Below are 25,923 nucleotides of genomic sequence, written 5' to 3'. Positions count from 1 at the left end.
GTGACTACTCGCGATCTATTACCGTCGTCTGCCAACCACTTATTTTGGCCATTATGACGGACGTCTCTATATGGCCGGAAGTCCGTATCAATGATCACACTAACCAAAACTTGATGAATCTAAATAGCTACGCAACAACGATACTACACAGCTTGTTATGTATTACGGCGCTTTACACATTATACACCAGCTTTTACAATTCACGAACTCAAGACCATGCAACACTACACTCGTTTCCGGCGCGCGAATTCTGGCGTCACTAGACTGACAGCTCAGCTGAGATACTAAAAGGCATATCTCCTCTGTCAACCTGATCACAACCCAGTGACCACCCTGTAGTGGATGTTTCGTTCAGCGAATGCTCAAAGCAGCCCTGTAAGCTGACAGCTGATGTCATAACAGTCCTATCTCGTTAAGTTCTCTCAAAGCGACACGAGAAAAACAATAGTAAGCAAATTCGATCGCATCGAAGTCGCTGACACGGAAATATAAAATGTCCGCATCGACTGCAGCGGCCCTTGCTCATACGCGACGGGTTTGCTCGTTGTACAAAAAGTCCTTGCGCAACTTGGAATCGTGGTACGATAGACGGTAAGTCCGTGGCCGTGGCTAATACCGTGATAGAATCGCGGCTTATGTAATTGAGCTGTCGGCTGTCTGCTCAATATCAAAACAAATGCCTTTAGCGGTGTAATTTTGCATGCTCTTCTCTTTGCAGATATATTTTCCGCTATCAGGCTACTTTGATGCGAGCACGTTTCGATCAGTACAAAAACGAAAAGGACCCGGCAAAGGTGGCCCAGCTCGTAGCTGATGGGGAGAAGGAATTATTCGAGAAACAACACTACCAACCTAAGAAGTGTAAGATTGGCTAAACTTTGCTCCCAACCAGTTGTTACTCATAGGAATTCGCTTTCGTTACAGTCCCCATGTCCCCGGGAGGTGTGGCATTTGAACGTGAAGTGATTCCCCCTGATTGGGTCCTCGACTACTGGCACCCGCTTGAGAAAGCTCAGTTCCCGGATTACTTCGCGCGTCGTGAAAAACGCAAGGAAGAGTACGTCGTTTGGTGGGAAAAGCAGTACGGAAAATCTTCTGCCAACGATTCCTCCTCCCATCATTAAGCATGCACGAGTGGCCGGATATAGAGAACCGATCGTTGGTGTACAAATGAGCTAGCTTGTCATGGTGTAGAGACCGAACGGTGAAAACACGGTTGTTGAAAGGTACTATTCAGTTTCGTGTTTATGTGTGGTTCATTAAAGATGACAATAGGTACAATACCTGATACAGTAATGCAGACTTCTACTCCTCTACGTGGTCGCGAAGAGGTACAGTAGATTTTTAGCGAATTGCACAATTTCCGAGCCGCCAAGCTTGGACTGGCCATACACACGGTCGACGAATGATATTGGAACTTCCCCGATGGTGTAGCTTAGCTGGCGCGCACGTACTATCATCTCCATCTGGAAGACATATCCCTTAGAAGTGCAGCGCGATATTAACTCTTTCAGGACCTCCTTGCGGTACAATCGGAATGATCCTGTCAGATCCGAGGCGTTTGGTCGTAGCAGCAGCTGAGAGAGAAAATTGGCTCCCCGTGAAATCAGTTTCCGCTTGAAATCCCAACCGTACACTCCACCGGATCCCTTGTACCGAGTGCCTGAAACTATGTCGTAGTCACCCTTCTTTTGTAGCTCAACGAACTGGGGAATGAATTTGGGCTGCAAACGAAAAGCGGAGGGAGAACAAAAAAACCGGTTTTTGAAGATGCTCCCACAGAGATCGTCAATGCACAGCATGCTCAACCCTACGTGATGGCTTAGATCGGCATCCATGATAATGATGTAATCGCCAGTGGCATGCTCTATTCCATGAATGTAAGCGGTACCCAGGCCCAATTTTGCAGCCCGCGGTCGTAGGACGATACGGTTTTCGCCATAAAGTTTTTGCAGCTGTTTTGCGACTTCCAGTGTCCCGTCCGGACTGCCGTCATCGATGACAATTACTTCGAAGTTAATTTTGCTTTAATGTTGAGAGACAGAAATCATGCAGTCTAAGTGAAATGTACAAAGAATAGCTAAATATTTACTTACGCCTCCTGCAGGTACTTCACTATCAACCAGATTATAATCGGCAGGTTCTCCCGTTCGTTGTAGGTTGGTAGGAGAATTGAATATTTCTCACCAGCCATATCGGAATGATGTGATGAGTAGCTTTCTCGCGCCCAGAACGTATCCGTTAGCAATCTCACAAGCAATTGCCCAGTTTTTGCTCCGAATGACCAAATCGTCAGAAAGTAAATTCAAAAATGGAACACATAAACAAAATCCACGTCAAAACAGCGAAGCGATGTATTTCAGGGCTGCATTCAACGCTATCGTATGACAGTTAAAATTGTAGAACTATTCGATGAAGTCGTTTTAAAATTTATTCATTTTGTTTTGTACCAAATATGCACTTTTTTTTATTTCATTATAGTTTAAATGTAATTTTAAAGCTGTTTAGCGTTGTAGTTTTTTTTTGTGGAATAGTAAGTCACAAACTTTTTATCTAAGACTGAAGCAATAACAAATACAATAATTTATTATGAATTGAATTTAAAATTCCTACAAACAATGGTTTCGTATGTACACACGTTTTGTGCTAGTAAAATTTTAAGTACACATTTCCGTTAAGGTGAATTTTCACTTCCCACGAAATTTTTCTATCTAGCGGTGTTTCTCCCACAGCGTCCAGTATTCTGCCGATTGCATCTCGGCAAGACGCGAAACTGTTCGCTCGAAGGCAAACACCTCTTCTTCACCCGTAAAAATATTCGAACTAGCGTCTGTTGAATCCTTGGTAATTTTCAGATCGTCCATCAGCATCCGATGCTCGTCAGAGGTGTGCATGTCGTCCAGTTTTTCGTTAGAGAACAAATATTTGTACGGCACGTCGGCGGATACCACAACCTATAAACACATAGCGGTTATGAAACGTTTAAGTACTCCTACCCAATGCCATCGCAACCTTGGCATGGCCACTTTCCAATAACTCACCCTCACACGATTATCGTACAGTGTGTCGATTAGTGTGATGAAACGTCTCGTTTGGGATTTTAGCTTTAAATTAAGTTGGGGTATATCCCGAATTAGCACGGTGTGAAAGAATTGTGAAATTTGCAAGAAATCGCTAGCACCGTGAGGCTGAAACCGAACCATTGCATTCGATTATAAGAATTGCCGTAATTTGGAAAAACCATCTTTGGGGACTCACCCTATCACAGAGTTCTTCGAACGTGCTATCCAACACCTGACCACAGGTTTTGGCGAACGTTATATTCCTACCAAAATGGGTAAAAGTTTTCGGTCGTATCATGTCGTTCTCCTGAGAGCAGAGCACCTTGAACAGTTTGTCCATTGAGGCGTTAGCGTCGCCTAGGGATTTGCTGCAAAGGCGATTTAGCATTATAATCTAAACAAGCGTAGCCCCGGGATTTTGAGCAGGGGCGTTCCGGCGCTTTAGCTTACTCGAAGTAATGTTTACTTTCTCCCTTAAGCGCCGCCGTTCGGTAATCGACGCCACTATCTAGCGTAACGACGTTGCAGTGACTCTTGAGCACCCCAATGAACGGCACGAAGTTGCTACGCTGCAGCCCATTTTTGTACAAATCGTCGGGGGCACGGTTGCTGGTGGCCACCACAATCACGCCGTTATTGAAGAGATAAGTGAACAGCCGTTTCAAGATCATTGCATCCGCGATGTCGGTAACCTTGGCGACGGAAGGGGTTCGAGATTGCGTACGGGAAGAAAGCAACACCGCGATAAGTACAGATTATTCACGGTCAGCTGAGCGATTGACGAATGAACCCGACCCGGGGGGACAGCGGGTTTAGTCACACCCGGGAAATGCATACCTGAAATTCGTCGAAGCAAATCATCCACGAGCCCTCCGTTATCAACTCGGCAACGGGCTTTATCGGATCGAATGGTTGCGGTTTGGTGTTACTTGCGTCTCTCACATGCTTAGATTTGATATCGTGGATTTTAGCGTGCACGTCTGTCATAAACGAATTAAAGTGCACCCGCCGCTTTCGTTCGATCTAGAAGAAACACACCTCCACGGTTACTAAGCTCAACCCGTTCGATAATTCCAACATAACTCCCATCGCACCCGCCACACACACACTCACCGTGCAGCAGTCGTAGAACATGTCCATGAGCATGGTTTTGCCCCCACCAACGCTGCCGTAGATGTAGAGTCCTTTGGGTGCGTCCACCTTCTGGTCCTTGCCGAAGCCGAACCATTTTCCTATGCCAGTGCTCGGTTTAGGTGGGCTGTATGTTTTAATGCTATCATACACTACCTGGAGAGCTTCGGTGATGTGGTGCTGGTGCGGGTCGGGCTGAATTTCACCATGGTCGAGTTTTTCCTTCAGCACCTCGACGGGCGATTTGCCAACAGCCGAGGCGGTCCTGGCCGCGGCGGGGGCGTTGGGCGCGTAGAACCGCACGCCACATATCACAGAGCACGAGGAGCTACGCTTTAGCAAACACAGCGAGCCCGTTGCTTTCGTCAAGAACATAGCGCACACAGTGAACGGCGGGTATGTGGGTCAAGTTCTCTCATATTATGTAAGGTAAAGCAGCAGCTACTAGCGCGAGCAGGTGACGGTAGACGTCAACGTTACGCGCTTTTACTATGAGACATAGTTGCTAGTGGCGCGGAATACGAATTGATACTTCTTTTTCTTTTTTGCACTATGCGAACTAGTACGCCAGCCTTGTTTGCTGGAGTGCACCACGTGATTTAGAAAAGCGTTGCTAACATGCTGTTCCTGTTCCGTATGGTAAATTAGATTCTAATTCACTGAACAACACCGTTCACTTTTTATTTGAAAGTAGCACGATTTTGACTTCGCTCGTAGATAAATACACTACATGTGGACAGTCACATGCTCGTACAAAGATGCACCGAATTGAGTAGCCTTTGCAAAAACAATGCTTCTTGAAAGAAAATACCGAAATTCACCGTACAAAACACGTCTTACACAAAATATGCTTTTGTAATAAACACGTTCACAACTAACGGCATAACTTAAACATGATAAAATGTAAAATAAAAATCATCTAATGCCGCAGTTTTGTGTATACGCTTGTTCGGTTGCAGGATAGTCATAGCTAACGTCAGATCAGTAGGCATGGTATGTCAAATGGTTTTCAAATGTCAAATGCCGTCAAACTTGCAGACGTTACATTGGATGTAAGTACAAATATTTTAGAATTCTATTAGGCAAAAGCAACAGCATAGATTATTAGACAAACAGGAAGCTAAGCTGTAACAAAGCCAAACAAAACAATAGAGAGTTGGACAACCAGAATAACACTGATAAAATAGATATGTAAAACTGATATACGGTTTTTACAATTTCTTTATTAAAACAAACCAATCAGCTCAACAGCATTTCCGTTTGAAGTAGCTACGTAATCACAGTCTATGTTGGTCTCTTTTTTAGCAATCATGGATTCTGGGGAGCTATGAAGATAGTCATGAATATCGTGACGTTGCATGGGGCAGCTTTCTAAACGGGCCCCGCCGCTAGTGGCTTAAATTCTATAAATACGACGAACGGAAAATCTACCGAACGCTGGTTGAACCGATTTCTAACAATTAACACTACGTACTACGCGGAGGATCTTCATTGAACGAAGCCACCACTGTCATCAAGAGCTCTGCCCTTCCGAGTCCTTCCAGCGCCCTACTGGTTGTAGTACTGGCCGTTATAGTCCAGCTGAGCTCGCTTGGCTTCGTCCTCGGCGTACTTGGGGTTATTTTTAGCCTCCTGCTCTCGGCGCTTAATACCCTCGTAGATTTCCTTCAATCCTTCCTGGATCGCCGGCGGCACGGGTGGTGTGGTGGGCAGGCTATCACTTTGCACACGGAATCCGTTCTCGTCAGCGGTGTACTGCACCTGGATGATCTCTCCGTTTGGTGCCTCGTACGAATAGGCTCCCTGTTGCACCAGGATCCCATTCGGATGATCCTCAGAGGCATCCTTCAGATAGCCCGACTCCTCGTGGACGATATTGTTGCCCGTTTGGTAGCTGTGAGTGCAAATAAACGAAAACCATCAGAAGAGTTTCTCGCTGCCCTTTCTGAAACGGATGCACCGGACTTACATCGTCCTGTAGCTGCCATCTTCGCCTTGCTGTTTGTCGTACTTCAGGATGGGAATAAACGTGGTTGACTCATGATGTTCGTGCTGCGGAAAACCGTAGGCGGATGCCATCAGTGCAAGTACGATCTGGAAAGAGTAGAAGGCAAATCCATCAGTTACACAATGCCATTTGTTGCAGCTCAAACGATTGTTTCAAACCGATCGATGGAACGATGGAGAAATAGAAATCGAGCATGTATCAAGCTGGTTGGTCTATCTTTTCAACACACAATGGCGAGAGAATGTTTTAGATGTAAATTTAATGCTGTTCCACTTGAGTAGACGCATGTTCCAGAAAGTTTGATCATAAATCTTCGTTCGCTGCATAATGTCCTATTGAAGGAACTTATTTCTACGGTTGCTGTAAATTTGAACGTTTATATGGAATCGTTTTTTTACACTTTGTTGGGCTATGTTGTTCACGTTACAATATTTATGACATTCCAATAAAATAACCCAGTTGCATTTCACATCTCAAACATTTTAAGCTACAATAGTCAAACCAATATATCACCAATTTGAAACACTCACCAAAAGCTTCATTTTGGAACGGTTTCGATTTGCCCGAGTACCACAATAGCACACACCGATTACGCTGGACACAAAATACTATTTCCAATCAACTGAAACACCACTGCTCACTTTCTTCGAACCTCAAGTGATGCACCGAAAATCCAACAAAAAGCCCCGAATCAAATGCAACACGAAAACCAAGCACACCGTACACCGGAACACCGTTTGTTTGTTGGGGAAAGAAAGTGAACCATCCACTGCGTTCGATCTGCCCTATTGGATAGGTCTTTATATACCCAAACTCCAGCCCCAGGGGTGGGTCGGTTTTCCCTCTCCGCCTTCAACGGCGGATGGACCGATTCCGTGGCACGAAGAGACGATCGCAGCCCTCGATTCACTCCTCTTCGCCATCCCCACGATGCTTGGGATGGATGAATTGTTTTCCCTCCTCAACTCCACCGTGGGTGGGCTGCGAGGGTTGCGTGCATGCGTGTGTGTGTGACTGTGTGTGCCGCAAGGATCGCGGCCAGAAGAGGCATGCAAAAAGAGCAGGGTCATGCGCCGTTGGCGCGGAACCGATCGCTTCGCAGACGTGGCCAACGCGAGAGAATAGGCTGACGCCATCGGTTCTCCTTCCGTTCTTGGCACTCGCGTGATGCTGCAGCCACTGTGGGCCCTTGTTACACCGGGCGCAGGGTGCCCTTGGTGGGAATGTAGGTTGAGACGTTTGCATGCGGGGGTTTTTGGGAGAGCCAGGGTGGGACCGAGTTGGCCAACTTTATTTGCACACGTGTGGTGCAACGTTCGGCTTGAATGGGATGGCAGGAATTCGGTGTCTAGCGGCCGTGATTGTTACTAAAAGCGCATCGCCTAAAGGCCACAGGTTCGCGCAGGTTGCACGCGAGGTGGGACGAGGTGCATCCGCTGACCGCTTTTCATCCCCACTCACCGAGCGCATTATGCAAAATGTCACCCCCGAAATCGGGCGCGGCATTCGGCTCCCGGCCGTGGTCGTGGCTAATACAATTAATAACCTAACCGGCCACCGGAATATGACACGACCTGAAAGCATCAACCGAAGTCCATGCGACCCGCCTGTGATGCAACCCGCGTTTCCTTTCGGCTCGTCTGTTGCACAACCGCGTGTACGGGGTCGCTGGTTTGTCGAGAGAAAGAGAGAGAGAGAGAGTAGAGGGTTGGGGAATGAAAACCCCAACACACAGAAGAAGAAAGTCGAAACCATCGATCGCCTTTTGGGTGGAGATGTTATGCGGGAAATGGTTCAAACCAAGGCCCGGGGGTCGCAGCGTAAAGTTCATCGGCGGCCATCATGAATGCAAACGGGTCGCGTCGGCGAAAGGGCTTGTGCGTTTTGTGATTCGAAGAAAGAAAAAAACCACCCTCACCCCCGATCGCTCGATCTCCATCTTCTCCCGCGATCGCTGCACGGTCTCGACAGCATCGGTGCTGTAGCGGAAACGAGGTTCGTCGCTTGATCGTGCATCGAGCTCTCCCGTTTCGATTGGCGCGTGGCGATCCGCATTGAAAAGTGAAACCTCCTCGTGTCTGTGCCCGTTGGTAGCGCGGGAGGAGAAAGGCAACATATTTGTGCGCTAAATGAGCTTTTAAATAATAACACTCGATCCACAGAAGGACTGCGGGGGGGTGACTGTGGATAAACAACGTTTCTTGGGACAGTTTTATGACGATAAAGTTGTTACGTTCTACATTAAAAAGTGTTAATAAGAGATTTGTTCGTAATTCAAGCTCAAGTAGGTCGAACGGAGTTTCTAGGAAAAAGTACAGTAGTCTATATTTAAAAAAAAACATTTAAACCTTCATAAATTATAAAAAGCTTATAGTTTTGAATAGCAAAAAAATTACTGATTTTTGGGGACATTCAACAAATGGACAGTATTTTCTCTAAATCTCGACATGATGATTTCATAGAGAACAAAATCTTTAAACTTTCTCCATTCCACCTAACGACACTCGCATGGCTTAAGCTTCGTCACAATCCGAGATGCTTGATTTGTTGCCTTTTCGACCGCCTCCGCCCCACGGTGCTTTCTACCAGACCCAGCTCGGGTGCATGAAAATTGAACTTGAAAGCTCCCCAGTCCCACCCCGACGAGAGGGAATAAAAAGGCGCGTTCGTTCAACCGTTTGCGATCGAGCGATCGTTGCACCCTCGGCTCGGAAGTGCCAGGTTCGATCGATTGCGCAACCGATGCGCTAAAGACGAGGTCGCCAGCAACCACGCAGCCAAAGGTAGTGTACGCGAGCCCGCGAGCACGTTATCATTATGGCGTTAGATCATTTGCGGACGAGCGCTTCCTCCCGGACGGGCCACTCGAGGCACAATGGTCGAGCCAAAGCGATGGGGTGGCAATTTGCCCGGCACTTATGGCGGTTGTGTTAGATAATCACGATCGCGATAGAATTGTGCTCGTGTGGTGGATTTCGGAACGCAGATGAGATGAAACGGAAAAGCTCCGCAAAGAGTGAGAGAGAGAGAGCGAGAGTGCGAGATAGAAAGTGAGAGTGAAAACCTTTTTCGAGGGAAAATGGTCACTTTTTTTGGTCACGTTTATTCCAAGTGCTTTGCTTATGTACATGCGATTATCGTGAGTATTTCTTTGCTGTTTATTTCACCTTTAATGCTTTCTCACCACCTGACTAGGGTCGTCCTTTTTGAGGGGGCACAATTAGGCACTGGGAGCAACCGGGAGGTGATCCGCTTGCGGCTGGAATCCATTCTCATCGGCCACGTACCTGTAGGGCGCACGGGAAACATTTCACTATCGCACTGCAAGTCCTGCTGCTGGCGAAACTCACCTCAAAGTGTAAACCTGACCGTCCGGGGCGGTGTACTGGAAGGAGCCGGTCTGAACCGACACCTGCACGTCCTCCTCACCAACCTGTCGGCCGGTTTCATCCAGCTTCGGGACCTTGATCGACTTGATCGTGCCCTGATCCTCGACCTTGATTCCGTTCGCCGATTCGTAACTGCGGGAAGGTGAAATCAAACCAGCCTGTGTTAGAGCGTCTTGATGGCACGATATCCTGCTAACACCTACGCGTAGTTGAAGGATCCATCAGGTTGTACGTCCGAGGTTTGGCTGACGATCGCCGCCTGAGCGTCACTATCGGCGGGCGCAGAATATACGGCCGCCATTGCCACCGTCAGAACCACCAGCGTGAACAGGACATTCATGATTGCACAGAGTGTTGGAAGCTGCGTGAAAACCCAACTATTAGACGATTTGGGAGCAGATGGGAAGCGAATGTTTGAGATTGCGCGGTGACACTGGCGATTAGTGTGCCCGATAGCGCTTTTTATACGGTGTACCAGGTGATCTGCATCGTGTTTGCACTGGCCATCTCCTTCGCCGTGTTGTGGCTGGTGTATGCGAGCTTCGGAGGCCACTGGGGCAGTTGTTTAATTTTCATCATTTAGTACATATTTGGCAAGAGCTGCGCGCGTGTTGACTCTGGGCGTTACGGTTTCGTAGCGACCCCGATCGGCTGATCGGTTGGGGTGGCGGAAAAGACGCGATCGTACACACTCACACGCACATGCCAAGAAATCGTGAAAATGCGTGTGTACGTTTTTTTTTCTCGGGCTTGATGGCGTCTTTGTGCACTTTGCATGCAGGTGAACGGGAGAGCTTTTTTGTCGTTTTTCAGCAACGACCTTCCCGGCGCACGGACGGTGAAGGCAGGATGCACGAAATTTGAGGACAATTTTGAAGCGCACTCACTCAAGGCGATGTTTGCTTGGCGATAGAGAGAGGAACGAGCGCCCAAGGTGTTAGGTTTAGCGTCGTTGTCGCCTGCAGCATCACCGTCCTGCTCAGGGCATGCAATGGTAGGGGTTTGATATTGACAATTTTGTCGCGTTTTCCGGGTCCAGGTGTCATTTTGCCAAAATTACCAGCTGCTAGATGAGTGAAGGTTTGCTTCGAAGAGATCATCATTATTTTACATTTAGTGGTAAACTTGTTCTGGCTGCTTAGCAATGTCCAAAATCGCTTGATACCTTTAGGAGCGTATGTGTAAATTCTTGATGTAAGTATGGTAATAATAGAAAAGTGATCTAGATGCCCTAATTCCATGTGAATTACATAATCAATATTCAAGATCCAGAATTTCATAGGTTTACACTCAGCAAGGAGTGCTTTTGAACGAATTTGTGAGTTTTCGCTATTTTGTCCTTTATGAAATATACATAAAAAAAGACTTATTACACCCAATTACGATATTAATTTGTAGAGCTAAATTCATTCGGACAAGTTACTACGTTCCATCGCCTAAAATGTTGGTTCTTCCAGCCAGCGTTCAGTCACGTTAAACGGCACTCTGGCGGATACAAATCATTAACTCCAGAAAATGGGTCATAATAGACCCTCTCCAAATCGAACGGCCACTCTGCACGAACACCGGGCTCATCCACCTTACCGATCGGTCAGTGCATCGCTCCAACAGCAGCCAAACCCTCTTCTCGTGAGGAGGTTGCCTTCACGGGCGTGATTCCCATTGTGATCTCATACCCCATTTACTCGCCGCGTTGCGAAACCCACGGCCCCCAACTGTAAAGGGACCCGTCCCACGTGGCCAGAATGCCACCCGTGCCAACAGTGAATCTCTACAACTGAGGTGAGGTCGGTTGCGGTTTTTCGGTTGTTGGAAAGTCGAGCAGTTTCGCGGTCCTGCAACCGTGAGTGAGCACGGCAACGGATGACGAGAAGAGAAAGACCAACCCCCAACCCCAACTGGAGATCTCGTGCCGTACCGAACACGCGGGCCACTATTAATTGGGGTTCGGTTGGATCACGCTCGCGTACCGCCCGGTTTCGAGTTTCCCAGCTCAAGCTGGCGGCCAGAAGAAGAAGCCAACGTTCGCATAGGGCCACGAGAACACGAGCCTGAAGGAGAACAAGAAGACCAACGAAACCAGTGCTCCATCGCGCACAGACGGTTCGGGGATGCCATTTAGGCTCTTGGGAGGGCGTTGATCGGGGTATCCCGCATCAGGGTGGGATCGTGGGCACGATGGGATTCTACTGGGGGTGCATTGCGCCACCCGTGGCCAACCCGGGTGGAGAGGGCCTATAAAAGCTTGTGCACCCGCCCGTTCTTGGGTGCAGTTCCAGTGGTTCCTTTTTTGTCGATCGTTCGTCATAACTCCGGACGTCTCCGCAGCTGCCAGACGTTGAGAAGTCGAAGCCGCGAAATCGAAGCCCTTTTGTCATCATGCTGAAGCTGGTGGTGCTCTTGACGGTGTGCAGTGTGATTGTGGCTCAAAAGCAGCAGCAGCAGCAGCAACAGCAACATCAGCAGTCCTTGCCCCGGTACAAGGAGATCCCGATCGTGAACCTTGAGAACGTACTCGAGGTAGATGGGAAGTTCCGGTATAGCTACGAAGGTGGTGATGGAACTCGTGCGGCTCAGGATGGTCAGCAGATTGTGGTGAACAATCAGGTTGGAACGGCTTCGCAGGGCCAGTACACCTATCAGGTAGGATCGGTTGAGTCTTTAAACTCATCTGATGCACCCAAAATACACACTGACGTGCCTTTTTCACTACTCCACAGGGTGACGACGGCAAGACGTACTCGATCACGTACATCGCAGATGAAAACGGATATCGTGCGGTTGGTGATCATCTGCCGACGCCTCCTCCGGTTCCTGCGCCGATTGCACGAGCTCTCGCTCACTTGGCTACGCTTCCACCAGCCAGCAAGGAAGGTCCGCAAGGACGAAAGTTCTGAAGTGGAGTGTGAGCCTGTCAGTTCGAGCGGACGCGTGAGAGTTGTAGTGTGATTATTTGGCGAAATAAAGGCGACATGTTTTAGCTATTTTTTTTTATTAAACGTTCTCTTTTTGGTTTGCTCTTTTTATTTCAAAGAACATCAGCGTTAAAATATTCAGAATTTTCGAAGGGACATATTCGACGATCCAATTGAAACATTAACGACAAGTGACAACGACAAGTTTCGACCAAAACCTGCCAAGAGCTACCGAAATGATCGTAAAAGGTTTAAAGGTTAAAATAACAGCTTTTGAAGCAGCTTCTATGCAATAAGTTGAATGTAACGCCATATATCCTAAAAAGATCTTAAATGATTAACCAAGCCTCCATTCATCAGACAGCAGTTGTTCTTTCTCTCAAATGCTTAAATCAATTGCTTTGAGCCCCCAGGATCGCTAAAGGTCTATAGTCCTTTCAGTTCTTTAATGTACTCTAGCGCACATTGTTGCATTTCACTGCTGGAATGAAAGTACGATTCGGCCCTCGTCAATCTCGTCAACAAAAAACACAACCCAGGTGCTTCTTTTTTTTCAGGGTGCGTGCTTTATTACGCGTTTGAAACTCATCGTCCTCCCAAAACCCCCGAGCAGGACGACCCCCATTACCCTCGTGTACGTGTGCGTGTGTCGGTGGGTGTGTTTCATGTATCTCTCGCGCAACCGAACCCGCCCAACGGCTGACGGCTGGCGCTGAGTATTTGGCCGGCGGTTTTTCCGATGATCGCAGGAGCAAAGCACACTAGCGCCGCTGATTCGACGGTGGCAGACTGGCCAAGTAGTCAAGCGCCTTCTGGATCTGGGGTGGAATCGGGGGCGGTGTGGGAAGGTGCGCACCAGACGGCTGGAATCCATTCTCATCGTCCGCGGTGTAGCTCAACTCGACCAAACTGCCATCGGGTGCGGTGTAGCTGATAGAACCAGCCGCTACGATTACGTCACTCGTGTCGGGAGTGTTGGCTCGCTTGAGCGTTCCCGTTTCCTGACCTCGGATACCGTTCGCCGTTTCGTAACTGCAATGAAAGCGCAGCGCGGTGAGAAGAAGCCGCGTGTTAGACGGGGTTTTAGTGAAGAAAAAGCGAGAGTGATCTGCTGCGATCGTGCGGTACAATGTTGCATTTGTCGGCCGCATGGTGGGAGAGGATGATTCCACCCCTTCGCTGGTCGAACTTCGCGCCATTGAAACGTGCTAATAGCCGTGCGCGGTGGGTGATGGGGTGGCTTTTCTCGCCTCCCTCCCACCCACCAGGTGTCTCCCACCCCATAAAAACCCCAGCGCCAGCGGAAGCGCTCGGACGGCGTGCGATCGCCGATTATCGTAATCAAATCTGCCACCTTCCGCCGCTAATTGCCCCGCGGATGGGAGCCCACCCGAAGAATAGCGCAATTACGCGCGTGGCAGCCCCGGCGGGCTCGCGGGTTTTGGGTGTATGCAAATGCGCCCGCCTGCGCCCGTACCTGTACTGGTAGGTTCCGTCCGGTTCGATGTTGTTGTCTTGCGCGATGATTTCGGCCTCGGCGTCTGATCGTTGGGGGGCGGCCAGGGTGGCGGTGGCGCACGCGAGCAGAAGGACGATTTCCTGTGAGTGTGAGATGGAGTGGGGGGAAAAAACATTATTTGTTACTGGTGCGTTACATCAAATAATTACATGAGATGAGACAGCCGTTTTTGATGGTTCGATGGAGGTTGGAATGTTTAAGGAGTGTAGTTTGGTTGTATAAATTCAATTTTGAGATCATACAAAATAGCACATGTATGTTGGTTGTTACTGAAAAAGGATTCATTTTCTCTAAGAACTTTCCAAACAGAACTTTAATGTAAGCTACCGAAGGTTTCGTAGCTTAAATTAAAGCTTTCTATTATAAGATACTTTATTTGTAAGAGTTTATTATTTATAGCTTTGTTTCACTTAGTAAAAGAAATATTATTTAAAAATTTGCAGTACCCCTCCGATGATGTATGAGCTCGTAGCTGGGGTTGTTATGTTTTTCTCCCCATTCCTTCTCACTCTCCGATGGAGGCTTCCCCCTGCTTTCATAACACCCCACCATATAACAATGAAAATTAATCACCACATCAACTACCAGCTCTCTACAGCGCACATCACCGTCACCGTTTGCCAATATTGGCCATTTACTTTCTGCGCTGCACTTCCTTCCGGTGGCGGTTTCGTAATTTCCCTGCTCGATCGATTTGCCCAAATTTGCTTGATGTAATCGCACACACACACTCACTTTTACACACTCCCACGGATGCCCAGAGGGGTTGCGAAAAAAGGAACTCAAATTGCTGCTAAAAGCAAAGCGGGATATGCTCGCCAGCGGAAAGTAATTTCACTTTCCACGAGCCGTTTGACCTTTTTTCGTTTGACGAGGTATACTTACACACTTCATGATGGGGCGGTAATTTCCCAGACTGCAGCTTTGGCACTGTCCACGGGGCTTGGGCACTCGGTCGGGCCAAACGGTAGCTGATAGTGGTTGCTAATGAAAGAATAGAACCACGGTGTGCCGTATTTATAGACGCGCCCACGGCGTGGCGACTGATTCCACGCGCATTCTAGGTGCGATAGATTTACCACCCTCTCATATGTGAGCGTGTGTGTGTGTGTGTATGCATGCTCCCTTCCCCCTTTCTCCCCTGTGTGTGCGCGGGGGAGTTATGCGTATTTTTATTGTTGATTTCTCATTTTCCGAAGGCAACCATCGTACTGCAGCGATGCACCGCGATGCACGATGCGCACAATATAATGCACAAATGCACGTCGGGTTGATGCAGCTCACGCCACCCTCCCCTTTGTGGGAGGCTCGTGGGAGGAAAAGAATCTTCAGCGAAAAGTGGAGAGGGACGCGTTAGCTGCATGATTTAGCACCTTGCTCGAGGGAGGCAAGCGAAAGTGAAAAAACAATCCATCAACGCTTGAAGTGGGAGCCGTGACAAACGTTTTATGGCATTTTCGTCATTTAGAGGTGCACTTTCTCATGTAATAGCAGGTGTGAGTGGCTTCATTTGGCGTTTTGTTGTATCTAGATCATTACATCAGGATAACCTGAAGGGATGGCTGGCATGTGAATAATCAAGTTCAAATCCAATCCACTAGCGCTTTATTGATATGCAAACGCAAGGCAACACCGCATGTAAAGAGGAATTCGTCGTGCAATTATCGGGAGTAAATTTACACCTCCCGTTCACTCGAGCAGGCTGCAAAACGCACCATCGTTGTGAGCAACTCCTAGGCTCTTGTTCCATTCTTCGATCACGTGACAGCTCATGCCCCCCAAAGGTAGAAGCGACAAGAGAGGTGATCGTCTGCGGGATCCAGCGGTTTGCTAATGATGCCCCGACCGAAGGTGTTGGGGGTGGGAATCGCATGATTAATTCTGCAACTGACGCAACGGCGGTGACAATTTGTCGAGGACTTGTACCCGATCGTCTTGCAGTTGACATTTAAGCAGTTGGTGGGTGGGAACGGGATGTAACCGGGGGGGGACGAGCGGGGCAGAGAATGCAGTTCGAAAAGTCTGTCAAAGTTGACGCGCATGAAAGCGCCGTGGAATGTGACCACTCCGTTAGCGTAGAAATAACATCTGCTGCTCAGGCTGCTGAAGGCTAAGAAGATGGGAGGCTGAATGTGAATAGGAGATGGTTTTCGCAGACGACAGGGGTTCAAGCGTGTACGTTGATGCACAATTGCACTTTTTCCGTTTGTTGAGATGCACAAAGAATTTAAGTTAACGTAAAGTAATCAAAATTTGTGACCTACTGGTCTCAAAAGGATCTATTAGTGCCAAAGGATTTGAAGGAAGAGCAATATGATTGAACTTTTTGACTTGTTTGTCAGTTGTTGTAATTATTTTACATGTTTCCATTATCCACATTTATTTTTTTTTAACTATACCTATGTACCACAATTTACTCAAACAAATAAGAGTACTATTCCAGCATATCCACTAGGAAAGCTTGGAAAATTTAAACTTGCACGCAATCGTTGCACTTAGCGCTCTTGCACGCAATTTAAAAAGCTTCACTCGCATCCAAACTGTAAGCTTTCATCGCCTAACGAGCCTTCGAGCCTGAACGAGCGCTCCATTCGCTCGCGATGTCTTATGCAAATGTTATTGGATCGTATATAATCGCATTAGCATGCATTATGAAGTTCCACCCGGCAAAGAAGACAGAGCCCTAGCCCTAACCCACGCCCAAGGTCCACGGAGAGGGTGGGTTAGACCAGCGCGGACACCAATAACAATTTCGGCATCATAAGCTCCATCGCCGCAAATCATTCTGGGCGGCGCGAACAAATCGAACCGAATGGCCAATTACAATACGCTTAAATGGAACCCACTGACAAATCCATTAGAGCTAGGATTCGTTGCCGGGTCGCTCCAACAGCCCGATCGCTCCAACAGCCCCACGCTGACTCATATGCCACCGATGGGCGCAGGATGTTCGCTTCGGGAATGTTCTGACTGTGCGCGCGTATGCAAATGCTGTTGCCCGATGGCTTTTTCGGTGTTGCTAGGCTTTCCGCGCGTCCAAAACTATCGCAATTCTGCGATCGGGTGGGGGCCAACCACCGGCGAGTGGCGTGAAGAAGCACCTATTACCTCATCTGCCGGCTGAACCGTCTGCGATGACATTTTGCGACTCGTTCTGCCCGTGTCGATGCACCGAGCCGTTGACGAACGATTTCGCATTTGACAAACCCATAAAATTCCGACCATTCCACAATGAGCGCCGGATTTTGAGGCCGGTTTCGGGTGTCTTGGGTCGTCATTAAACACACAGGTAGAGTGGCATTTGTCGAGGCTCACGAAAAGCCTCCAAAAGCTCTCGTGCAGAATGCTTTCAGACGACGTTCGTCCTCACGTGGATCTGGTGCGAGGTTTTATATCCTGACGGAGCCTGCGTGGCCAGATCGATCTATTTTCGTCCCGATCGAACCGGCTCAGACTCGGATTAGGCTGCTTCCCCCACGGGAACTGGTTCCGGAAGCGCCCGATTCGCCATAACCAACGGCGGCCCCGAAGCCTTGACGTGCGAGGGTTCGCGCATTCACCGCAAGAATCCCACCTTTTGCGACCTCGCGCGGCGGTCTCTCATCTTGGGGCTTTTATCGCCGTTTCGATTTGAATACCAATCCGGTGTAGGTCATCCGAGGGGGTGTGGTAGCAGGGGGGTGGGTGGGCTTAGGGGTGCTAGTGTCCCTCAACGAACACTCCACCGAAAAAAAAGCCCGGCGAAACTGTGGGATTATCGCGTATCGGTGACAAGAATTGGTTCAACCCTCAAGCGAACGTTGCGCCATCGGCTCTTTCACTGCCCGCTCGCGGACTTCTTGACTCCTTCGGACTGTCCTTCCCCTCTCCTCTTGTCCCACCTCTCCTCATCACTTGGTCGTGATCACTCGGCCCGGTGTCGCCCACGATTCACGGACAGAAAGAAAGAAACGTACGAGCGAACGAAAAAAAAAATGCTCCCCAACAATCCGCCTGATAAAACAAAGCAGATCATGGCAGGGACGAAGAAGGAAGACGACTCGGAAAAATAACACGGCCAGAAACGAGTTCAGAGCACACATACACACACACTCACGCACACACACAAAAGGGGGAGGCGTTTATGGCGTACGAGGCGCGTGAGATTTGCATACTTGCCTTTCGGCGGAATTCCTAGCCGCCGGTGCCGGAGTGTCGAAAGTGAAGATAATAATGTTTCGTCTTCCCCCGCGGCCCTCCTGTCCAAACCCTCCCCCCCTCCCACTCACCTGCCCTTCGGGCTAGCTGGTTCGAGCTTAGAACGCTTTGGATCGCCCAATTTGCATACGGAACTGCACAAATTCGCGACGCTCTTCGCTCTGCACTCCCAGGCGACCCCGGGGAACCGGGCGACCTATGCCGTAGTTTCTTGAGGTTGATTTCGATTTTATTTTGATCGGTTCATGGCGATCGCGCACCATGCCGTGTGGCCAGTTTTTCCAGTTCCAACCGTCCGTCCGTCGGCGTGGTCGTGGTCATCTTTTTTTTTTTTAAATTTTCTACTCCTCTGCCTGGCTTTGGACAGCCTTCGCCCGCGGGCACGGGACCTTACGAGAGTGATGCGAGAAGTGTGGGTAATTAACGGGCCGATGACGAATGCCAACGATTCGGGGGAGGGTTTTTTTTGCTTCTTCTACGACCAGCGAACTAAAGGCGAAAACGCTTTCCCAGCGCAAATTATGCCCCGCTGGCGTTTGATTGGGGTTATGGCCTGGGCGCAGTTTCGGCTAGAAGCGCGCGATGGCCACCCCGGGCAGGATGTGGAAAATTAATTGTAACTTGCTGATTAGATTTTGCCGGCAACCGGTGGGCCTCGGGCGAGTGCCGTAATTTATATTGTTTTGACGGAAGCGTATGGCATGTGGCTTGTTGCATAAATTGCATAAATTAAGAGCGACACTCGGGTGACAAGATGTTGGGCCATGCCGGGCGCTTCATCCGTCATAAAGCGCTCTGGGAAGGATTTTCAAACATTCCAACGGTGCAAGGAAGGTGATGGAATTTTTTGATAATTTTAGCTATTTTTAATCGTGTGCTAGAACATTTTGTATCCGCATGCGTCGTAAGGTACTTTGAAATAACAGCAAGGATTATTCTTATTATAGATTTTTTTTAACATATAGATTATGAATTTAAAAAAAAATAAAAAATAATATTGAATAAAACATAATGTAATGTATTACGATTTGTGCTTAAATTAGGTTTTTTCTTAATAATTTGTCTGAATCAACTTCTATATTTACGTTCCCACATGCACCGAATAGGTATTGACGCCTTAATCTATGCAACAATGCATGCATTATGCATATCCTGACATTTCTCAGAAGTCCTTACGCCTACTAAGCGTAATGACGTTTGATATATAAATGTGTACACTACTGCACTAAGCTTTGCTCCAAAACAGCATACCAAAAATGACATCACTAGTGCGGGCTGGAAACCAAAAGCGCGATCTAATTTCATCATCATTTGTGACATTCAACCGCAACAACCGCCCGGTCCAGGGATTAGCTTCTTATCACGCCCAGATCAGATAAGCCCACTTGCCGACGTGTGGATGTCCCCAAACGTTTTACGTTTCCACAGTATTACGTGGTTAGAAAAACACACCCAGACACTCATCTATCGCTAGCAAAAGCCCCAAAAGCTCGCTAACTCCACCGATCCAATTGATGTAAATTGACTGCCGATCGACAAGCGCCTTAAAACTGTCGTATCTCTTTTTGGGGTGGTATTTCATCATACCAATATTGCTCATTTATTGCCCGCGTCTGTTCCAATCCAGGCCCACACACATACCGATGAACCGGATTTAACGATGGCACCCAAAAGAGCTGCGGGGTTGTTTTTGGGGGCATTTTACAACGCCACCCCAGCCCCGGAACGAAAACGGTCAGAGGTCACGGAAATCGGGCGAGAATCGGTAACGGACATGCCTCGACGTCTAGCCCACGCCGGCCCGGAACTGCCGTTGACGAGGGGTGACGCTTGGGCAAATTTTTGCACGTGCTCGCGAAGCATCAGTTTGGTGGTTGAAAATTAGCGACGCCACCGACTGTCGGTCGGTCACCGGCTCGAGTCAAGGCGAGCACCGAATGTCACTTATCGGATGCAAATTTCGCGACATTTTCGCGAGTTCTGATTGTGCTGCTACGCCGGATTGAATCGCACGCAGGTATGATCTTACGGGTTCGTTAAGTGCTAACTGTGGTCTTTACCCCTTGAAGACTCATCGCATCCCCGATAAAGGTTGGGAAGAACTACTCTGGGGCGATTCGGGAGAGAAACCCCATCTCAAAAGTTCATTAGGAACCAGCCGAGGTCTTTAACCGCACGCTTTAGACTTTTCGCCCACTCGATAAAGAACGAGGGGAAAATTCGGGAATCATGTCTGAATAGAAACTCAACGCCTCGCGCTCATTAGTTAACCTTTGCGGAGTTCCTGTTAGAATACGGCGCTGACAAGCACTCATGTCAACATGGCATTCACTTGACATTTAGTGCCCCTTACACGCCATGCCATCGAAGACGATCAGGTTCCTCTATTTTTCAACCCCAAAAACTCACCCAAAACGATGTCCAAAACGATGAGATGAATGAAACTCCGGGGCCGGCTCAAAAAAAGTCCTCAGCGCGGCTGCGAAAGTTCAACGGGAACGAACGCCCACCAATGGGGACGCCCGATCGCATCCAGCGCCGGCCCTGGTTCAAGGACTTGACCGTGAGAGCCCAGAATCCTAGCATTTTTCGCGCTCGGAGCGCCATTCCCTGTCCCACACTCTCGCTTTCGTTGCTCCGGACGCGCGGAGACCGATCGCGGGCGAGTGGATGAGATATAATATATTATAATTGATATAATATGTAGATCAGGTGGCTTCTTCGCGTACGATCCTGTCCCGAGTGGGTGGGGGGGGATTGGCTATCTCGCTCATACGATCAGAACGAAAAAGAACGAGTTGGGGTGGAAGCGAGAGCGAACGATCGCATTGGCTACCCACTTGTAGGGGACAGATGCGGCAGAGGCGCACGCGTACGATCGCGCGATAGTGCTGCTAAGTCCTCAAAAAAGCCAACCAGCAAATAAAAAGGAAAAAAAAGCAAAAAAAGCGCTCCAAAAAGTGTGTGTAGATTGGGCCGTTGAGCGCTCCAACTCCAGCCGGCTACTACTGTGCTCTTTTTGTTTCCCCTTTTTTTGTTTCTCTTGTTTCATTCCCACCCTCCGTTTATCTTTCGGTCCGCTGGCGCTGGGGATGACTCCCCACCCGCGCGCCATTTTGTGCGCCAGCCAGCCATTTCTCGTGCGTGTGCGCGCGTGCGTGTGTGCGAGCTGGTTTTTTCGGAGGATTTCGGCGCACCCGTGAGGCCTTACGGCGAGAACTCGGACTCGCGCTATTCGACTAAATCGTACTATAAAAGCTGCGCGTGCGCGAAGATGCTACAACATTAGTTCTTCTGCCTTTGGTTCAGTTCGATCGAACGAGCGAGCCCAAGTGAAAGTGCAAGTCCTTTTCTAAAAAAAAAAAAAAACGCCTATCAAGATCACGATGAAGTGTGTCGCATTGGTAAGTGTCCCCCCCCCCGGGGAAGCCAAAAAGGATTAAAAGGGCTCGCGTTCACTAACAGGACTCATCTCTTCATCTCTTTCTCCCGCTCGGCCGTTTTTGCAGCTGGCTCTGGCCATGTTCGGGTGCGCTCTGGCGCAGAACGTGATCCCGAACGACGGTCGGTACTATCCGGAGTACTACGAAACCAAGTGGGATGATGGCCGCTGGCGTCCGGACGGTCGTGGCAAGTGGAACGATGGCAAGTACCGCCCGGATGGTGCCGGTAAGGTTGGCGGTTCGGGCGGCTTTGGCGGCTCGGGTGGCTTCGGTGGTGCCGGTGCGGGTGGTTTCGGTGGTGCGGGAGGTTTCGGTGGTGCCGGCGGTGCCGGTGGTGCCGGAGGATCACGCTTCGGAAGCGGCTCAGGATCGGGCAGTGGCTCGGCCGGCTCGGCAGGATTCGGTGCCTCGGGTTTCGCCAGCGATAGTGGCAGCTCGTTCTCGACTGGTGCGTTCAATGATGGCGGTGCTGGAGGTGCCTCAGCCTCGGCAGGATTCGGTGCTGGCGGTGCTGGTGGCTTCGGAGCTGGTGGTGCTGGAGGTGCGGCCGGATTCGGTGCTGGCGGTGCTGGTGGATCGCGATTCGGTGCTGGAAGCGGCTCAGGAAGCGGATCGGGCAGTGGATCGGGATCGCGATTCGGTTCCGGATCAGGCTCAGGATCGGGTACGGCTTCGCGCTTCGGTGGAAGCGGCAGCGGCAGCGGTGCGGGACAGGAAAAGATCAAGGAGCAGGTGAAGCAGTTCAACGATGATGGATACTACTACAAGTACGCCAACGATAACAACATTGAGGCCGCCGAATCGGGCAAGATCGATGATCGCAACACCGAAAATGAGACGCTGCGCGCTAAGGGCTACTACGAGTACGTCGGTGATGATGGCCAGAAATACCGCGTCGACTATGTTGCTGATGAGAACGGATTCCAGCCACAGGGTGACCATCTGCCCACGCCACCACCGACGCCTGAGCCGATCCAGCGCGCTCTCGACTACATCGCGAGCCAGCAGCGGAAGTAAGCGATGCGAGGGATGTCAACCCCACGCCACGCACAGGATCAGCCTTCCCGCGTTCTCCCTCTTCTTTTCCCGTGGGAGGAATAGCGTGAGGGGGCCAGGCAGGGATGCAACAATTTCCGACGATCGCGCGCGAGCCGATCCTCCCAACAAACGAACTGTGTTCTAATGTAAATTATTAGTTTTTCGCCATCGAATAAACGACCGTTAAGTGAAACAACACAACAACACGCTACAATCTTGTCCACGGGGGGTTGACGGAGGCTGTTTTTTTTTGTGGAAAAGGGGGGGGAGGGGTTGACGAAAGGGGGGGGGAAATTAGAAACACGCATCTAAATGGTAATTTGGGTGCAAAATTCGCACAACAGACGGGAAAGACGCTCCCGGCTGGGATGGACACGAACAGCGGCTGAATCAGCAAAAAGCAAATAAATAAACGAGACGATCCGATTTGCATTAATCGATCGATGTTTTCCGCATTGGTGGCGCGATTCGCCCACGACGCGTTCTGTGGGGGGGGGGGGGGGTGATTAAAATCGGCGATATTTATTTCCGACCGGTGTCGGTTTTATCGGTTTTGATGGACTCCGGCCGATGAGGATCGATCTAAAAGCACTCAACCCGCGAGCGTTCCATCGCGATCGGTACGATAATCAATTTATGCGCCGATCGCGATGGGCTCGTGTCTTCTTTCTTTTGGTTTCCTTTTTTTGTTGCCTTTATCTTCTTTCTTCTTCGCCACCGCGAAGACACACCGGGTGACCTTGGAGCGCCTGGGGGGGAGGGCGCTATGTTCGAAACCGATATCATAATTAGCGGGTGACGCGTTTGCCCATACAAATGTCGACCACGGGGGTGAATTTTCGCACCCCCTTTAGCTTCCTTTTCGGAGCCCTTTCTTTCGTGCATTCGTCGCGATGCACAAAACCCAGTTGCACCACGCAGGATGCGCACGATAAGCGTTCGGCCACGATCAAAAATAAAAATTCCACTCTCAAACCACGCGTTCGTTAGCGAGTGGACGAAAATATGCCCCCTCAACCTGCCACTTTCAAGGCCGATCCGGTTTGAATCGGTCCCATCGGTAACCCCGCCAAACCGGCCGCCCTACCGAAAATCCACTCCCCCCAAACCCAGCCGGTTACAAAGCGAACAAAACTAGAACTGGTCTAATGAGGCGCAGAATGGTGACATTTTTCGCTCCGCATTTTTTTTTCGAATGAGGAAATTATTAAAACTCGACAACTGGAGCTTCCCCGCGAGCGGGGCAAAATTCCGGCAGCCCACCCGGCAGAACCCTGGCGATCTGTCGGCTTTTTGGGGTTTGGGCAACTCCTCCCCGGGGGTGTCGGGCTGGGTTGCGTTATTTATGGGACCGAGATGAAACAAGAAACAATATCGAGACCGGGTGCGGCGTGGCGATATGATAATGGGACAGGCGTATTTTATTGGAGCATCTTTTCGTTCGATTTTCGAACATCCGGTGTTGCACGTTGTAAGGGCCCTTTTTGCATGAAAAAAAAAGCAAAAAAAAAGGGCCAGATGGCATCAGGTTTCCCCGGGGCTGCGGTAGCCCTAGTAGCCGTCCGTTCGTGGTCGTGTCCGGAGGCATGTTAGTGGGGTTGCGAGCTCCGATAGTCTGGCTCATGCATGGTATTAACCGGCCTAAACCTCGTCGGCGTGAGGCTGACATTGAGCCGATATTTATGGTGTGGCCCACACTGGCGGCACATCACTTAACCCGAGGAGGGGCTTTATTTATGGTGTCTAGTTTGCTCGTGCCATCTTCTCCGGTCTTCTTAGCGTCAGTGCGTCTTGTGGGAGCGATTAAAGTTCCGGAAAAAACCAGTAACAGAGCGAGACGGCATTAGGTGCCCCAAAAAAGGGTTTCCCTTTCGAGCATCGTTCAAGGAGCAGAAGAGCAAATTAGCCTGCGAGCTCATCCATCATTGCTTCGCCAGTTTAGCCACCCTGTAATGGATTACAGCCTCACCGAATCTGATACGGGGTGAGCCGTTACATCGTCAATTCATTTCTCATCGCTTGATTAATCCGTGCGCATCGTCCTGAAGCGTCTCGGGGCGGTGATAACGTGTGGTGATTTGTTGGGGGCTGGTTTCGTTTCGTTCACCTTCTCCCTAAACGAGGGCAAACTTGGGCTCAAGGTCACGCGGTCAGATTACGCCCGAATGGAAGCCCCAGCTCAGGTGGCTTTAGCGATTATGCTAAGCAGCATCGCAACGCGAAGCGATCGTGTTAAGGATTGTTTATTAGCAAACGAAAACATGCGTTTGCGGCAAATTGATCCTAATAAATATTTAGCAGAAATGATTTATTGCACCCGCCGGGGTTTGGCGCGATCGACGGAAGGGCGACGGTTCGGCGTTCGGAGTGATCAATTGACCTCGCGCCGACTCGCGGAGATGAACCCACCGACTGATCAGCTATATCGGGCGATGGGCGACGTCGTAAAAACCGATCCTGTTTAATTAACATATTTTCGGATAAAACAGCCGACGGGGCTTTAACGGCTGACGGGCCAAAAGGCGGACCAATTTATGTTGTTTTTCTTTCGTTCAATCGGCGCGGTCCTGAAGGTCAAAATTTCCTGTTCTGGAAAACCACAGCCCATTCCCGAAACCATTAGGCCGTCCCCCACCCTTCTTTCAAGCTTCGGGGCACCCATTATCGATGCGCGTCAAAGGTTATAAAAATAGAGCATCGCAAGCTTCGCTCGATTTGGTTCGAAAATGCAAATAAAGCCACCGATATCCCTCACTCCCCTCGCCCGTCTTGCACCAATCCCGCTCCCACGCCCTCACAGAAAGGTGAACGATGCGCCGAAACAGGATCCTCCGCGGAATTCTAACGACCGCGATCTTGTTTTTCGACCTTTCGTGGCGACGATCGGGGCCGATCCTCTGCCCAGTTTTGTTCTGGGAAAGCGAAAGGTCAAGTGTCACGTGGTGTGTGTGTGTGAGTGTGCGGGAGGAAGGCAGCTTCTGAAAGACGCTTGCGTGTGGCATCCTTAAAAATAGGCATCACTAATGATGGGACAATTTTCGATGATGCCACAAAACGAGAGAGAGAGAGAGAGAGCACTCACGAGGGAGCAGCAAAAAAAAAATACACCAGCTCCCAGGAAGTGCCCTCCATCGAAACACGAGCTGGTGGCTCGCGGAAAAACTACCCCCACGGCGCGTGGCTCGCAAGGCTCGATCTTGACATTTACGCTCCGAAATCGA

The 25,923-nt window shown here is 49.6% G+C and overlaps 8 protein-coding genes across 8 annotated transcripts; 3 read left to right on the top strand and 5 right to left on the bottom strand.

Annotated features, from left to right (window-relative positions):
• The first annotated feature begins 421 nt into the window (after positions 1-421).
• On the top strand, positions 422-1,230 carry LOC128725246 (NADH dehydrogenase [ubiquinone] 1 beta subcomplex subunit 9). The gene is made up of 3 exons (XM_053818974.1): positions 422-591; positions 719-861; positions 925-1,230. Exons 1-3 carry the CDS (start codon positions 494-496, stop codon positions 1,122-1,124), a joined length of 441 nt encoding a protein of 146 aa, XP_053674949.1. The 5' UTR covers positions 422-493; the 3' UTR covers positions 1,125-1,230.
• Positions 1,231-1,264: 34 nt separating this feature from the next.
• On the bottom strand, positions 1,265-2,514 carry LOC128727524 (dolichol-phosphate mannosyltransferase subunit 1). Its single transcript, XM_053821443.1, has 3 exons — positions 2,097-2,514; positions 1,815-2,025; positions 1,265-1,724 (listed from the first exon to the last, which is right to left on the bottom strand). Exons 1-3 carry the CDS (start codon positions 2,192-2,194, stop codon positions 1,314-1,316), a joined length of 720 nt encoding a protein of 239 aa, XP_053677418.1. The 5' UTR covers positions 2,195-2,514; the 3' UTR covers positions 1,265-1,313.
• On the bottom strand, positions 2,515-4,568 carry LOC128727523 (putative ATPase N2B). Its single transcript, XM_053821442.1, has 6 exons — positions 4,176-4,568; positions 3,900-4,085; positions 3,513-3,754; positions 3,259-3,430; positions 3,042-3,188; positions 2,515-2,954 (listed from the first exon to the last, which is right to left on the bottom strand). Exons 1-6 carry the CDS (start codon positions 4,566-4,568, stop codon positions 2,712-2,714), a joined length of 1,383 nt encoding a protein of 460 aa, XP_053677417.1. The 3' UTR covers positions 2,515-2,711.
• A 1,173-nt stretch (positions 4,569-5,741) lies between these two features.
• On the bottom strand, positions 5,742-6,743 carry LOC128723494 (endocuticle structural glycoprotein ABD-4). Its single transcript, XM_053817243.1, has 3 exons — positions 6,732-6,743; positions 6,163-6,287; positions 5,742-6,087 (listed from the first exon to the last, which is right to left on the bottom strand). The coding sequence occupies exons 1-3, from the start codon at positions 6,741-6,743 to the stop codon at positions 5,742-5,744; spliced, it is 483 nt and encodes a 160-aa protein (XP_053673218.1).
• Positions 6,744-9,323: 2,580 nt separating this feature from the next.
• On the bottom strand, positions 9,324-9,930 carry LOC128725334 (cuticle protein CP14.6-like). Its single transcript, XM_053819067.1, has 3 exons — positions 9,794-9,930; positions 9,552-9,722; positions 9,324-9,488 (listed from the first exon to the last, which is right to left on the bottom strand). The coding sequence occupies exons 1-3, from the start codon at positions 9,928-9,930 to the stop codon at positions 9,422-9,424; spliced, it is 375 nt and encodes a 124-aa protein (XP_053675042.1). The 3' UTR covers positions 9,324-9,421.
• Positions 9,931-11,969: 2,039 nt separating this feature from the next.
• Positions 11,970-12,487, top strand: LOC128723530 (endocuticle structural glycoprotein SgAbd-3-like). Its single transcript, XM_053817284.1, has 2 exons — positions 11,970-12,233; positions 12,311-12,487. The coding sequence occupies exons 1-2, from the start codon at positions 11,970-11,972 to the stop codon at positions 12,485-12,487; spliced, it is 441 nt and encodes a 146-aa protein (XP_053673259.1).
• Positions 12,488-13,063: 576 nt separating this feature from the next.
• LOC128723531 (endocuticle structural glycoprotein ABD-4-like) lies at positions 13,064-15,001 on the bottom strand. The gene is made up of 3 exons (XM_053817285.1): positions 14,910-15,001; positions 13,983-14,104; positions 13,064-13,537 (listed from the first exon to the last, which is right to left on the bottom strand). The coding sequence occupies exons 1-3, from the start codon at positions 14,916-14,918 to the stop codon at positions 13,267-13,269; spliced, it is 402 nt and encodes a 133-aa protein (XP_053673260.1). The 5' UTR covers positions 14,919-15,001; the 3' UTR covers positions 13,064-13,266.
• Positions 15,002-21,540: 6,539 nt separating this feature from the next.
• On the top strand, positions 21,541-22,684 carry LOC128723528 (pupal cuticle protein 36a-like). Its single transcript, XM_053817282.1, has 2 exons — positions 21,541-21,625; positions 21,731-22,684. The coding sequence occupies exons 1-2, from the start codon at positions 21,608-21,610 to the stop codon at positions 22,679-22,681; spliced, it is 969 nt and encodes a 322-aa protein (XP_053673257.1). The 5' UTR covers positions 21,541-21,607; the 3' UTR covers positions 22,682-22,684.
• The last annotated feature ends 3,239 nt before the right edge of the window (positions 22,685-25,923 follow it).

The sequence above is a fragment of the Anopheles nili genome, chromosome 3 (assembly GCF_943737925.1).
Source record: "Anopheles nili chromosome 3, idAnoNiliSN_F5_01, whole genome shotgun sequence".
Taxonomy (NCBI): Eukaryota; Metazoa; Arthropoda; class Insecta; order Diptera; family Culicidae; genus Anopheles; species Anopheles nili.
This window is presented reverse-complemented; position numbering and strand designations above follow the sequence as displayed.